The sequence below is a fragment of the Abramis brama genome (genome assembly GCF_963993115.1).
Source record: "Abramis brama genome assembly, chromosome: 7".
NCBI classification, from domain to species: Eukaryota; Metazoa; Chordata; class Actinopteri; order Cypriniformes; family Leuciscidae; genus Abramis; species Abramis brama.
In genome coordinates, this window is record NC_139969.1 from 7,463,931 (window position 1) to 7,477,886 (window position 13,956).

Genomic DNA, 13,956 nt, shown 5'->3' on the forward strand with positions numbered 1-13,956 from the left:
ACTACTAAGGCTTTGGTTAAAGCTTTATCGCATTTTATTTCTATTTTTGGTATACCCAAGATTGTTTAGAGCGATCAAGGGACCAATTTCATGTCTGGAATGTTTGCGGAGATTTTGAAACAGCTTGGTGTGAAACACAATCAGGGGTGTGTTTCCCAAAAGCATAGTTTTTTTGCCAACTATGTTAGCAAGTTCCGTCATTCTGGTCAAGTGAGTTTTAAATTTTTTAATTTAATTTATATAACAATGAATTGTAAGTTCTGTCATATTATTCAGTTACTTTTTCTGGTTTTCTGACTTTTTTTTTTTTTTCATGGTATTGATATGATATTTTAGTCAGGTATCATATTGAAGTCATCATTTTGGTATCATGGACTTTGAGACACCATATATCTTAATGAGGTTCTTCTGATGATATACCAGGTGGAGTGACATTTGACAATGAAGGATCCCATTTCTTTGATAGAATTTTGCTATGTGAGTTCATGTGAATGGGATGTGACTTGTTGCCTTTCCAATCACAGTGTTGCAAGGAGTGGCCCTGATTCACTCTATAAAACCACAGTGTTTAATGTAAATTAACAGTGTCTAAACTCGAAGGGGACAAATCATTCTGGAGTAATATAGCAGGGGGAAAAGGTATGTTGCTCAAATTAAAATATATTTTTTTCAATTCTTTCCTCCAAACCAAAATTCTGGTATTATAATTATTTGTAATAGCTGATAGGTAAACAAGTGAACATAATAAAACCAGTTTTCAGACAAAAGTAAAATATATTATAATATTTGAACCACACCATCGAAGTGTGTTCAAAGTATGCCATAATTTTTCATAAATGTCAGGTCAGGCCAAGCTGTCAGGTGTGTTTTAAATGCTGTAATACTATTCAATTAAATGAATTACAATATCTGTTGGCCAAAACAAAAGCTTCATATTTCATAGTGTGCTTCATAACTGTATTGCAGATTATACCAGAAGTTAATATTAATACAAATATGTTGTGGAAGATTGTTGTGGATATATATATATATATATATATATATATATATATATATATATATATATATATATATATATTAGGGCTGTCAATCGATTAAATTTTTTTATCGTGATTAATCGCATGATTGTCATGAGTTACCTCGTGATTAATCGCACATTTTTTATTTGTTCTAAATGTGCCTTAAATTAACACTTTTCAAGTTTGTGATACTCTAATCAACATGGGCATGGATATGGATGCTTTATGCAAATGTATGTTTATTATTGAAACCTTAGTCAACATAGAGCACGAAGATGAGACATGTTTCAAAGGTCATAGATGTTTTTTCAAAGAACTTGTTCATGTCTATTAGACACATGAAGAAAGAACAAAGAAATACCAGGTTCCCATTACTTCTCTTTCTTAGCACTGAGCAATTTACTAACACAAACATGTTTAGATTTTTGTATGACAGGGCAGCTCTTCCAAGATGTTAATCTGCACAAAAATCCTGATAATCGAGCCGTCGTCTGATGAAATCAAATACACATAAGATAAAGACAATATCTGTGCTGTGATTTTGGCTATACTTGCATGTAAAATTAGAGAAGCAACATAATATCTGTGTTTAACTGAATTAAAGCGCTGCTCCTCTCTGCAGCGCGAGACGCAGAGAGAGAGAGAGAGAGAGAGAGAGAAAGGTGCGCACGCGTGCTGGGAGAGCAGTACCGGCGATTCTCATAAACTAAATAAGGTTTGGGCGCTTTTTTGAAGGGAAAAAATCGCTAAATGGGTGTGCAATGTCGCTAAGTTGGCAACACTGTGTATCTCCATTTCTCCAACTGGTTAGGCCACGGGTCAAACAGAAAATACGCGCTGCGTTAATCGCGCGTTAAAAAGATTACTGCCGTTAATATGATTTTCCATGAATGTGCTTTTAACGCGTTATCTTTGACAGCACTAATATATATATATATATATATATATATATATATATATATATATATATATATATATATATATGTATATATATATATATACACATATACACACAGTGAGGAAAATAAGTATTTGAACACCCTGCTATTTTGCAAGTTCTCCCACTTGGAAATCATGGAGGGGTCTGAAATTGTCATCGTAGGTGCATGTCCACTGTGAGAGACATAATCTAAAAAAAAAAATCCAGAAATCACAATATGATTTTTTAACTATTTATTTGTATGATACAGCTGCAAATAAGTATTTGAACACCTGTCTATCTGCTAGAATTCTGACCCTCAAAGACCTGTTAGTCTGCCTTTAAAATGTCCACCTCCACTCCATTTATTATCCTAAATTAGATGCACCTGTTTGAGGTTGTTAGCTGCATAAAGAAATTTATGGGAATAATGGAAACAGGAAGTGTGTTATAACTTCAGCATACATTAACTGATCTTGATGAAACTTCAGAAGTGTGTTCGTTGTAAGAGGCCAATCACATGGATGTGACTATTGTGAGTCAAAGTTATAGTGCCACCAACTGGCAGCAGGAAGTTTGTCACTTTCAAAATGCTTTGAAATCACTCTCTTATTTTTACCCGATTTGCTTCAAACTTTATGTGTATAATGTAGATACACGGCAGATGTAGACCTGTGAAAGGTTTATTGATATCTTAGATACTGTTGCCGTGACAACGCATCAAACTTTAATATTCTTTTCAGATGCTTTTGAGACTCTTAACATACTTGAAATTGGATGAAACTCGACAGACACATCACATTTATTAGCCAGTAGACATGTGCAAAGTTTCAGAAACGGGCGTGGTGGCTCAGTAGCGCCACCTTTAGTCAAAAATGGGGGCTTAGTTTTAAGTAGAGTCACAAAAATCGTTATGTATATGGTTCTCATTGAGCCTTGAAGGGGGTCTGAAAACATGGTCCATATATCAAACACGCTTGCATGAATTAGTATGAATCTCGGTACACATATAGATCTTATCGGACTGAACAACTTTCCCTCTGTCAAGTTTTACGCCAGCCCAACAGGAAGTTGGCTATTATGGGTTGTTTGGAGAACGCTTGCTCTGGAATTTGATGTACTCCGAGGCAATTCTTTCAATTGCCTCCAAACTCGGTCAGCATGAAGTAAAGACATTGTGGATGCTAAATTGTGGACGGATTTTTGATATCTCGAACGGTTTGGCCGTGGCGAGGAAATTAATTTATGGCGAGAAAAGAGAAACACGAAGTGATATAACTTCTGCATACGTTAACTGATCTTGATGAAACTTCAGCAGTGTGTACGTGGTAAGAGGCTGATCAGATGGATGTAACTATTGTGAGTCAAAGTTATAGCGCCACCAACTGGCAGCAGGAAGTGTGTCACTTTCAAAATGCTTTTGTCAAAAGTGGGGGGGTTAGTTTTATGTACAGTTACAAAAATCAGTGCGTATATTGGTCTCATCGAGCCAGACAACTTTCTAATTTACAGTCATTAGCTCCGAGCAACAGGAAGTCAGATATTTTGGTTTGAATGTGGATTTATTTTCAAAATCGGCCTCTGAATTTTTACCCACTCCTCTTAAGTGGTTTATTTTATTCCCACCAAACTTTTTCAACATGATCAAAATACATTAAAGATGCTAAATTGTGAACGGATAATAAATATCTCAAACGGTTTTGCTATGGCAAGGGATTAAATAATGTCAAAAAAGGAAACAGTAAAAGCTTCATATCTTCTAAAAATGAAATTATACACCATTTATTTCTATATAAAATAATACAAATATCAGAACTAAACCCAGTTTTGGGTTTATTCAGTTTTTTCAATTCAAGAATTATGTATAAAGTTTAAAAACAGCCAAAATGCGCTATTTAGTAAAAAAAAAAAAAGCCATACATAGATAGCCCTAGATAGACTGCCCTCTTGTGTTCAAAATCAGGTAGGCCTATTACAAAATGACGGAGTAGCCTATGTTTTTATGTTTCCACTGTTCGAATAAAATAAAATAATAAAATAGTCAACCTATTTGCAGCAAATGATAGTAGATTTCAGATCAATATATTTGTTTTCCTTACAATTTTAATTAACACTAACTTTATTCTCATCTGAATTATAAATAATTTATTTCTGTATAAAATAATACTACCGACTGAATATATAGTATATCCAAAAGAGGGCAGTATTGGATTATTTTTAAACAGGGTTGGATGAATCCTTGAGAACAGTATTTTACTGTAAAGAAAAGCAGAGCCAAGTGAAGCAGAGCGAGCGTTTTCAATTAATTCCTATGGAAGTAGGAATGAACTAAAGAACTAAAAAAGAATCACTCTGTTCTGCTCGCTCCTCGCCGCTGCGCGCTCCTCGCTGTGGACATTGTTATGAATGCCCGTGGGCAGCAATATACCCTTGTTGCTTCATTATTAACACTCCCTGTGATATATTATCCCCGCATCAGTTTTGGCACTCTGCCAGCTAGATGCATGAGTGTTTCAACCAGGTCCTGTACCCGGACTGTGGGGGCTTTAGCTCTTTGTTCTGAACAGGTTGGGATAGGCATTGGATTACCAAAATCTTATTTCATGATACGATTAATTCATTTATTTTTAAATGTAATTTTATAATTACAATATAGATATAGATAGTTATAGTTACAGCACTAAATATATTAAAGCTGTCAGCTACTTTTTACCAGCACTGTCTCAAGATTAATTTACCCATATTTGAGGATGGCCCAATGAATGCTGTTTTGTTTCTAATGCAATATTTTTTTTCAGTCAAATGTTGTACACTTTTCTATTTACAAATATATATATATATATATATAATCCAAGACTTTTTCACTAGAAAGATGTCTGACGCTGAAACCATTGAATTGGCTTGTCTTGGCCGACCTTTTCAGTTGGGAATGCTTTATGACTGCCGAAGAGATGTCCTCATTCCAGGTAATATAAAGTACACAAACACACTGGGGAGGAAAGAGATGACACTGGGGATGAAACAATCAAAATGGTCTAATTTATTACTTTGTTAGATTTTATGATTTATCTTTGGGGTAACTAATGATTTATATACAATTTATCCCAAGGAATAACTCTTTGGGATGCTGAGATGCTTCAGAAGAATATCAATGTACGGCCACAGCCAAACACTGACTTCAAAATCATTGCCTCAGATTCAAGTGAAGACAAAGTAGAAGCTTTGAATATTTCTGCATCTCTTGAAGCCAGTTTTCTGGGTGGATTAGTTAGTGTGAAAGGGTCAGCTAGCTATTTAAATGACAAGAAGAAGTCCAAACATCAATCTCGAGTCACCTTACAGTATCGGTCAACGGCACGCTTTGAGCAGTTAACTATGGAGCATCTTGGAGCAGGGAACATAAAGCATAGCAACGTATTTCAGGAGGGCTCGGCCACACATGTTGTTACGGCTCTATTGTATGGAGCTCAAGCGTTCTTTATTTTTGACCGTGAAGTTTCATCCAATGAAAATCATCAAGATATACAAGGACACCTGCATGCAACAATCAAAAATATACCTTCAATATCAATTGAAGGTGAAGCATCTTTAAAAATGAGTGAATCAGAAAAAGAGAAAATTAACAAATTCAGCTGCACTTTTCATGGAGATTTTGCTCTGGAAAACAATCCAGTTTCCTATGTAGATGCCATCAAGGTGTACTCAGAGCTGCCAAAACTGTTGGGAGAACATGGAGAGAATGCTGTGCCCATGACCGTATGGCTTTACCCTCTGAAAAAACTAGATTCAACAGCTGCTCAGTTAGTCAGGGAGATCAGTGTAAGCCTAGTACGACGTGCCCAACGGATCATGGATGAACTGGATAATTGTGACATTCAGTGTCAAGACCTGATGAGGGACAATGTCGCCATTCAATTCCCTGAAATCAAAACTAAAATCAGAAAATTTAAGGACCTCTGTTCAGAGTACAAAATAGTTTTTCAAAAACATCTCTGCAGGCTTCTTCCATCAATAAGGGGTGGAGGAAAAGAAGAACAAGAACTTGTTGATGCTCTTAATGACAAAGAAAGATCCCCGTTTCAGGGTGCTCTGGTACACAAGTATCTCAATGAGCGAGAGCGAGAGATGAATGTCATTAGATCTTACCTCGAAATCATGAAAGAAGTCCCCGTTCTTTCATCCAGCAATGACTTGGACAAGGTTGTCTTGAAAGCATCCAATAACTATGTGATAGCTTTTGCACTTTCCTCCTTAAATGAAAAGGAACTGTACTTTTCAGACCTGGAGAATTACCTGAAAAAACAATCGCGTAACAATGGAGAGCAAGTGAGTTATGATCAAGACTCCTCAAAAAAGACAGAAAAATGGTTTTCCTCAGGAAATGTAACTACACTGACCAGGGAAAACATACAGTCCTTCCTAGATTTCAAAGAAGCCAATAAAGGAAGAAAGAACACTGAATTCTGCATTGCATCAATCCCGGATGAACTCATCACTGCCTCTTCAATTCATGTTTATGAAAGGGGGAGACTCATAAGCTCACAGTACGAGCTCCCCTCAAAACCTCCAAAACCAGTCTTCTTGAGTGCTGAGCATGACTGCATACATCTGCAAATCAAACCTCCTGAACACGGTGTTAGTTGTGTGAACTCGTACTGCATTTCATATCAGTCTGCGCAGAGCCCTGAATGGACAGATGTGTTTACTGATGGGGTTTCTGATCATGTCACAGTCAAGCAGATACAACCACATAAAGAATATCGTTTCAACTGTAAGGCGGTGTGTCGTCCAGGAGTAAGTCTGACTAGTGACACAACATCATTCTTCAGGACTCGTCCATGTGCTCCTCCTGGAGCACCTATAGTGAAACAAGTAGAATCAGAGTCTGCAACTGTAGTCTGGGATGTTCCTACATCTGTGGGAGAAGATGTTCTGGTCATTGGATACATGTTGGAATTCAGAGAATGCACGAAGGATCTGGAAAGTGAAAAGCCATGGAAGTCTGTGAAATCTACAAACAGGGAGTGCACTCTTCAGGGACTGAAACAAGACACAGATTACAAAATCAGAGTTTTTGCAAACTGTGGAAATGATGGAGAGAGTCTCTCCAGCCCTGAAACTGTGTTTTCAGCCAGTTTTAAGGAGAAACAATCAAATAAGGATGGGAGCGGGTTGTTCTTGAATCAATCTTCACGATTAAAAAAGGGCAATCCATCAATACATACACTGACACTACACAAAAAAATGGCAGAGACTGTTAGTTTTAATCAGTATGTCTTTGGAAGAAAGGTTGAGGATGTGAAAAACAAAGTTATCCTTCTTGTGGGACCAACGGGTGCAGGAAAAACCACGCTGGTTAATGTGATGATCAATTCCATACTGGGCGTAAAGTGGCAGGATTCATATCGCTTCAAACTAATCAATGAAGTGACCAATCGCTCACAGGCTGAGAGTCAGACATATAATGTCTCATCTTTTGAGCTGTACAATCAGCCTGGCTTTCAAATTCCCTATTCCCTCACAATCATAGATACACCCGGATTTGGGGATACAAGAGGTATTGCACATGATAAACTGGTTACAGAGCAGATCAAAAGCTTTCTTTGTAGCCCTTTGGGAATTGATCACATTGATGCCGTTTGCTTTGTTGTCCAGGCCTCTCTTGCCCGCCTGAGTGCCAATCAGAGATACATCTTTGACTCCATACTGTCCATTTTTGGCAAAGACATTGCAGAGAACATCATAATTTTGGTGACATTTGCAGACAGTAAAAACATCCCAGTTCTAGAAGCCATCAAAGCAGCAGATCTACCCTGTCAAAAGAATGCAAAGGGACAACCCACCCATTTCAGTTTCAACAATTCAGCTCTGTATGCAGACAAAAAAGTAGAAGAGCCTACAACCTCTAACAATGATTCAGATGATAATGATGATGATGATGATGATGATGATGATGATAAACTGACCAAGCTTGTCTGGGACAAAACCTTCAAACAGATGAAGGCTTTTTTCAAGGCATTGGGGGCCATTGAAAGTAAAGATCTGACGATGACTATAAAGGTCTTGGAGGAACGAGAGCGCCTTGAGAAAGCCATGAAAAGTCTGACCCCTCAAATAACTGCAGGTCTCTCTAAAATGAGTGAGATAAAAAAATTCAAACAATGTTTGGAAAATCAGAGCGATAACATGGAACAAAATGAGGATTTTGAGCAAGATGTAGAGGTGATGAAAGCAGTCAGAACCCCTGTAAACTGTTTTACCATGAATTGCAACAACTGCTTCTTCACATGTCACTCCAACTGTTTCCTGCCTGCGGAAGATTCTGTGCAAACTTGTGCAGTGATGAAGGGTGGACACTGCATTATCTGCCCTGAAAACTGCCCTTACTCTGCTCATTCTAAGGAACATTTCATATGGACGTATGAAACAAAAATAGAGAAAAAAACTATTAAAGAGCTGAAAGACAACTTCATGAAAGCAAAAGGAAAGTTTATGGACTCTAAGCAAATACTTGATGCACTTGAAGAGGAACTCTATGGAATTGAGGAAAAACTAAGGAAGTTGATCAAACTGTCCTCTGATTGCCTAAGAAGACTGGATGAAATTGCATTGAAGCCAAAATCTCTCTCCACAGCCGATTATCTCGAAATCCTGATCAAAACTGAGAAAGAGGAGAAAAGTCCTGGCTTTGAGGACCGGGTTGTTGGACTCGAGAAAATGAAACAAGAAACTCTTATTCTGGAAAAGATTGCTAAAGGAGAAAATTTGCTCGAAACAGAGCGCCGCATTATGGAGGAGAGAGAGAAGCGAATGCAAACTGTTGCCATGAAAATTATGAAAATTAAGGAAGCTTTTAGTGCCTTTCAGTCACAGAGCAAACAGAAAACATCTGATCAAAAGGATTGAAGTGCTTGCCTTGAGGGACAGGAGATGTCCTAAACAAAATAAAAGGCTGATTAGTTCAAAAAGATTTAGGAAAATTGAAAATTTGCTTAACAAAATGTTACTTAACAAACATCAATGCTTCTTTCACGTATAAATCAATAATCATTTAACATCAAGAATACTGAATTTAAGAGTTATTTTATGCTTTTAATATGTGTGTTTAACAATGATGCAATGTCAAATTTCTCAAGATTCTACAACAATCATGTACTGTAGCTCAACTGGTAGAGCATAGTGCTAGCAACACAGTAATAATGGCTCCAGAGAATGCATGAAATATGTCACAGTGTCTGGTTTGAGTTCCCTGGGTCACCACTAGATGTCCTCCTTCCCCCAAGGTGTCTGTCACATTAGGAACCGCATTTCCCACAATCCTTGTCTGCTCTCATCACTGTTCTTTGCACCCAGCTGTTCCCCATCATGATCGTTAGTTTATGTGTTTAAATACCCTGCCTGTTTAGTGTCTGTCACGGAGTCCTTGTTATATGTCACCACACTTGATGTCTGTGTTCTTGTTTGTGTCTTGTACCTTGGACTGCTTTGTTGGATTTTTGACCTTTGCCTGGACTGTTGTGAGTACAGATTAACCTAATAAATAACTGGACTTGGATCTGTCTTCCCCTGTGTGTGTATCGTGACAGAAATTAGCAGGGGTTTTTTTGTTTTTGTTTTTTATAGCTTAAATGCTATATAAATTGCATTGCTTAAATTGGATAAAAGCTTCTGAAAAGTATAAATGTAAAAAAAAAACCTTCATTTTTGTGTTTAGTCTTGTGAAATCATGCAAACATTTTGATATTGTGAAATACTATGAAATACTATAAAAACAATGTAGGTTTCAAGCACTTCCTTTGTTTTCAAGAAATTATGAGTTTTAAGAAACTATAAGTTGTATTAGTATGGCATAAAACATTTTGAAATTAAGGAATATGGATTTTTCTTATGGTAGAGCTTATACTGTATTGCCGCAATGCGCATGTGAAAATTTCCCAATTCCCTGACAATTTACTACTGTTCAAAAGTTATCAGCAATTGTATTATAATTAATTCTACTTATGGATTTTAAAATGATCATAATAATTTTTATTAGTAGTAATATTGTTTTTAAAAAGTTATTTTCTCAACTCTGAATTAATAAAAAGAACTTGACTGTTTAACTTAAAGGCAGGGTAGGTAGGACTATAAAAAAAAAAAAAGATCCAAATTTGTTAAAACTTTCTATATATATCAATACATAATTAAAATGTAAGTACTCTGAAAAAAAGAGTATAAAAATCAAGTGACTCTAGACCGTTTAATCTGTATTAAACACAGCTCATTATTTCGATTCGGGACGAATCAAAGGATTGGCTTAGGCGACTGTCACTCTCTCTCGCAACCATGGCAACAACCCTTTTGCCACGGGATCTGCCCACTTGCGCGCGGCCGCGCGCACGTTTGATTTGAGGAATTCGAGAGGCACTGAACCTAGGAATAGCAAAACAATGGCAGAGAAAGAGCAATCAAAATTCACATTACCGGCATGCAGTTAGTGAAGGCAAACAAGGCAAAAAAAAGAAGACAGTACAAGAAAAGGTAATGAACAAAAAGTCTTTGGATAAACAAAGAAATAAAACGCGTGTCAATATCAGCGTAGCTTTCCAGCGACCACCCCGTCCTCAGCCTCTACTTCCTCGGACCCTAGTTGCACGCCACGGCCTCTTGCACGACCTCCTCTGCTTCGCCCTAAAATTATTTTTATTTTACAAAAGGACATTTTACAAACCTACATTTTGCGCATGTGCTCCTGCATGCACTTTTCCAGTCACAACACAGCAATCAAAGGAGGACGCGCTGAAAACTGTAATGCTGTTCTCTTCCTTCGAATGTTTGAGTTGCAGAGGAATTTGTGACTGTTTCAGCTGTTCAACCACATCAAAGTTTCGTAATTAGTAAGTCCGTGCTTTTTCTCTTTTTGTTCTTATGTGCTGAAGGGCTGCTGTGCCTTGGTGAAACGGTGTTTGTACGTGAAGAGCTCTTTTCCAAAACGCCATAAACCTAAAAAGCTGCCTCAAAGAACCAGCAAAAGTAATGATTATGAATGTGTAAAATATTGCAATAAGACATTTTAATTGTTTATTAATTTCTGTGTCGGCTGCAAAGATGAAGTTGACGATATTTGACTCGCGATCTTCGCAGTAGGCTAGTGAACGCATGCACCGGAGAAATGCACATTTAGGCTACATAGTTTTATTTTGTTTTGGATGGTTTTGTTTAGAACCAGATTTCTGTAAATATATTCCACATTTTTTAGGCCTGTGAGGCGAGGCTACGGTTCGGTTCACGATGATATAATCTCCAGTTCAAGCACCTTATGTTGTGATTGATAGCCTATATTTACTTTATGTATTTAATGCAGGAATGAAAATATTAATGAATTAATGAAAAAAAAAAATATTAAAATTAAGATACAATTAATACAAAACGAAATTCGTTTTAAAGAAAGGCTTTGTGCTTTCTGTTTTGAGGTCTCTGTTAAAGTTTGAAAGTCTCAGTGCAGCTTTCAGAGCGCTCGCGTCCATAATGGAGAACTGTCAAGTAATATTGTTTTTTCCTCATAAATGCAAACACGAAAAATAAAAGACAAAAACTTTTTTAAAAAGACAAACCATAAATTTAGAAAAAAAAAAAAAAAAGATGGATTTATAGCGTTTTGGGGGAAAAATGAATGGATTTATACCGTTTTGAAAATGTTAATTTTTTTTTACTTTGAATTGATCATCAACAATATTGTTGTTTGATTTAATAATCACTGTTGCAAGAAGTGCCTAGTTAAGTTTTTTTTTTTTTTTTTTTTTTTTGTAAGTGGAAAAAGTAGGGGGTGCCACAGATTCTGTTTAGTTAGCTCCTTTATTGTTTTTTCTATAGCCTAGAATAATATAGGTCAAATGCAGCAAGTCAAAAGACCAACTGGACCTTCTTTGCCAGTTTGCTCACATTTCTTTGAAGGATGGCAAAAATATCGCCTGAATATCTATATCTAGATATTGGAAAAAAATATCGAGATATTCATTTTTGTCAATATCTCCCACCCCTACATGCAGAACACCATATATGTTATGAATCTTACACGAAATTCATCTTCATCACAATATAACTGATGGTAATGTAAAAAAGTGTATCAATGCAACCTGTTTTTAGCTTATATAACTAGCTCGTTAGCGAATCAAAAAATATATATTTTAAATTTACCAATATCAATATGCTAGCTTGATAGTGAGTACTAAAATACATCTTATTTGTTTATATTCATAAGCAATTAGCGTTAGATTTTTTTATTACATGTGATTCTGACATGATGTCACTACATGCACTGTGCTCCTTCCTCTCTGCTTGTCTCAGGTAAATAATGCGTCTTCAGCTCAGCGGTTGGAGTCGCGCGTTCATGTGTTTTGGGGGCGTGGCTTTGGAAGGAGCCCAGAAGGGAGGGGGTGGAGTGAATGGAAATAATGAACTGTCTTTAAAACAGTCCTGAGAGGTCTACAGACACTCGATTTTTATACTTTCTTTTTCAGAGTACTTACATTTTAATTATGTATTGATATGAACATAAAGTTTAAACAAATTTGAAAAAGAAGTTTTTTAGACCATTCCTACCTACCCTGCCTTTAATTGTCAATTCATGATTTTACTTTTTTAAACCTTTGTGAAGTTTAAATTTGCCTGAAGCCTGTTTTGCAAAATCCAGGTCCTGAACACGGACTGCGACTTGTAAACAATGTCCAAAATTTTTGCCATTACGCATTATGACTGTCTGTCATTCGTGTTAATCAAACAACAAAAGACAACGAGAAGATCACTTTTGTAGCTTTAACAAAGATTAGTAATATTTATCGTTTAGTGTTATTTAACATTTGATTTCCTGAACAATTCATGTACATCAATCTTTTTTTATTACAATATATAATTCCAGAAAAACGAAATATTGCAATGTAGTCCAGTAAAAACAAGTATGAAAAATAAAAATAGACTATGGCACAACCTTTACAACTCTGTATGTCAGATTGACAGGTAATGATATTCTGTAGCCTACCCTCCATGGTGAATTAATTAAATACATAATTATCATAAGAAAAGAAAAAATAAACCTTATAAAAGGTAGCCTGGCTCCGCCCTCCTACGTACTTCCGCTCAATTTTCATTTCCCTTCAGTACGTCGTCTGGGTTTGCGGTATATTCGTGGGTTTTCTCCAGGGGGTCAGGGTTTCATATTATTTTGAAGGTATCCCCGGGCGCCGCCATTGGCTAGCGGACCCCCACCTGCTGTTAGCATCCCATTGACTCCCATTCATTTTGGCGTCACTTTGACAGCGAATAACTTCATATCTGGGGCGTTTAAAGACTCCATTTGTCCATTATTTATTTCTAAAGAAACACGAAAAGGTATAAAAGGCTTCATTACCTTGTAGCTTACGTTATGGCCCCATAGAAGCAATTTTTGTAAAAATAGGCTAACGATTGCGTCACAGCCACGCGACTCTGTCGCACAGTAAGAAATTACCGTATGGACAGGAGGAGAAGCTCGCGCGCAATCGGGAGGACCTGGAGGCAAAATGACAAAGTAATTAATCAGAACACCTACTAAAAGTTTTTCCTGCTCCTCGCTCATGGACAGCTCCTACTCACGCTCTCCGTCTCTGCAAGTTTCGGAAGGGAATGATTCAGAGTTATCTTGGCACAGCTACTAGAAGACAGACGGTTTGCTCACGTCACATCTACGTCGTCAAGCTCAGTTTGAGTCTGCGCAGTACGCTGGACCCCCAGGAAGTAAGAGTTTCTAATGGGCTTCACTTTGTCTCCGTTAAATCCAATGGAGTCGCTGTGTCCATTTCTTTTACTGTCTATGGTTTTCTCAGGCCAATTTTTACCGGTCCAATCAGCGAACAGAGGGAGTGGCTGAGAACGATGACGTTGAGCTCGTGCGCTAGTTTGAGTTGAAGTTTCGTCACGACCAAATGTTAGCGATTGGTAATGGCAGATCCAGAGTGGCTCTGGGCAGATCCAATGGGGAGTACAAAAGAAATGTACGAGAGT

At 37.1% G+C, this 13,956-nt stretch overlaps 1 protein-coding gene across 2 annotated transcripts; it reads left to right on the top strand.

Annotated features, from left to right (window-relative positions):
- The first annotated feature begins 583 nt into the window (after positions 1-583).
- LOC311086736 (uncharacterized protein) lies at positions 584-12,983 on the top strand. Of its 2 annotated transcripts, none has more exons than XM_084119765.1 (3): positions 584-639; positions 4,807-4,904; positions 5,048-12,983. In XM_084119765.1, exons 2-3 carry the CDS (start codon positions 4,811-4,813, stop codon positions 8,842-8,844), a joined length of 3,891 nt encoding a protein of 1,296 aa, XP_083975891.1. In that variant the 5' UTR covers positions 584-639; positions 4,807-4,810; the 3' UTR covers positions 8,845-12,983. The 2 variants fall into 2 exon arrangements, with proteins under 2 accessions (XP_083975891.1, XP_083975890.1); XM_084119764.1 differs by having other exon boundaries at positions 4,811-4,904.
- The last annotated feature ends 973 nt before the right edge of the window (positions 12,984-13,956 follow it).

What these genes read in the sequence shown, in the direction of transcription:
- LOC311086736 (XM_084119765.1), top strand. Translation starts at nt 4,811, where the DNA reads ATGTCTGACGCTGAAACCATTGAATTGGCTTGTCTTGGCCGACCTTTT. An exon ending in AAGAGATGTCCTCATTCCAG is followed by an intron (nt 4,905 to 5,047) that starts GTAATATAAAGT and finishes ATTTATCCCAAG; the next exon opens with GAATAACTCTTTGGGATGCT.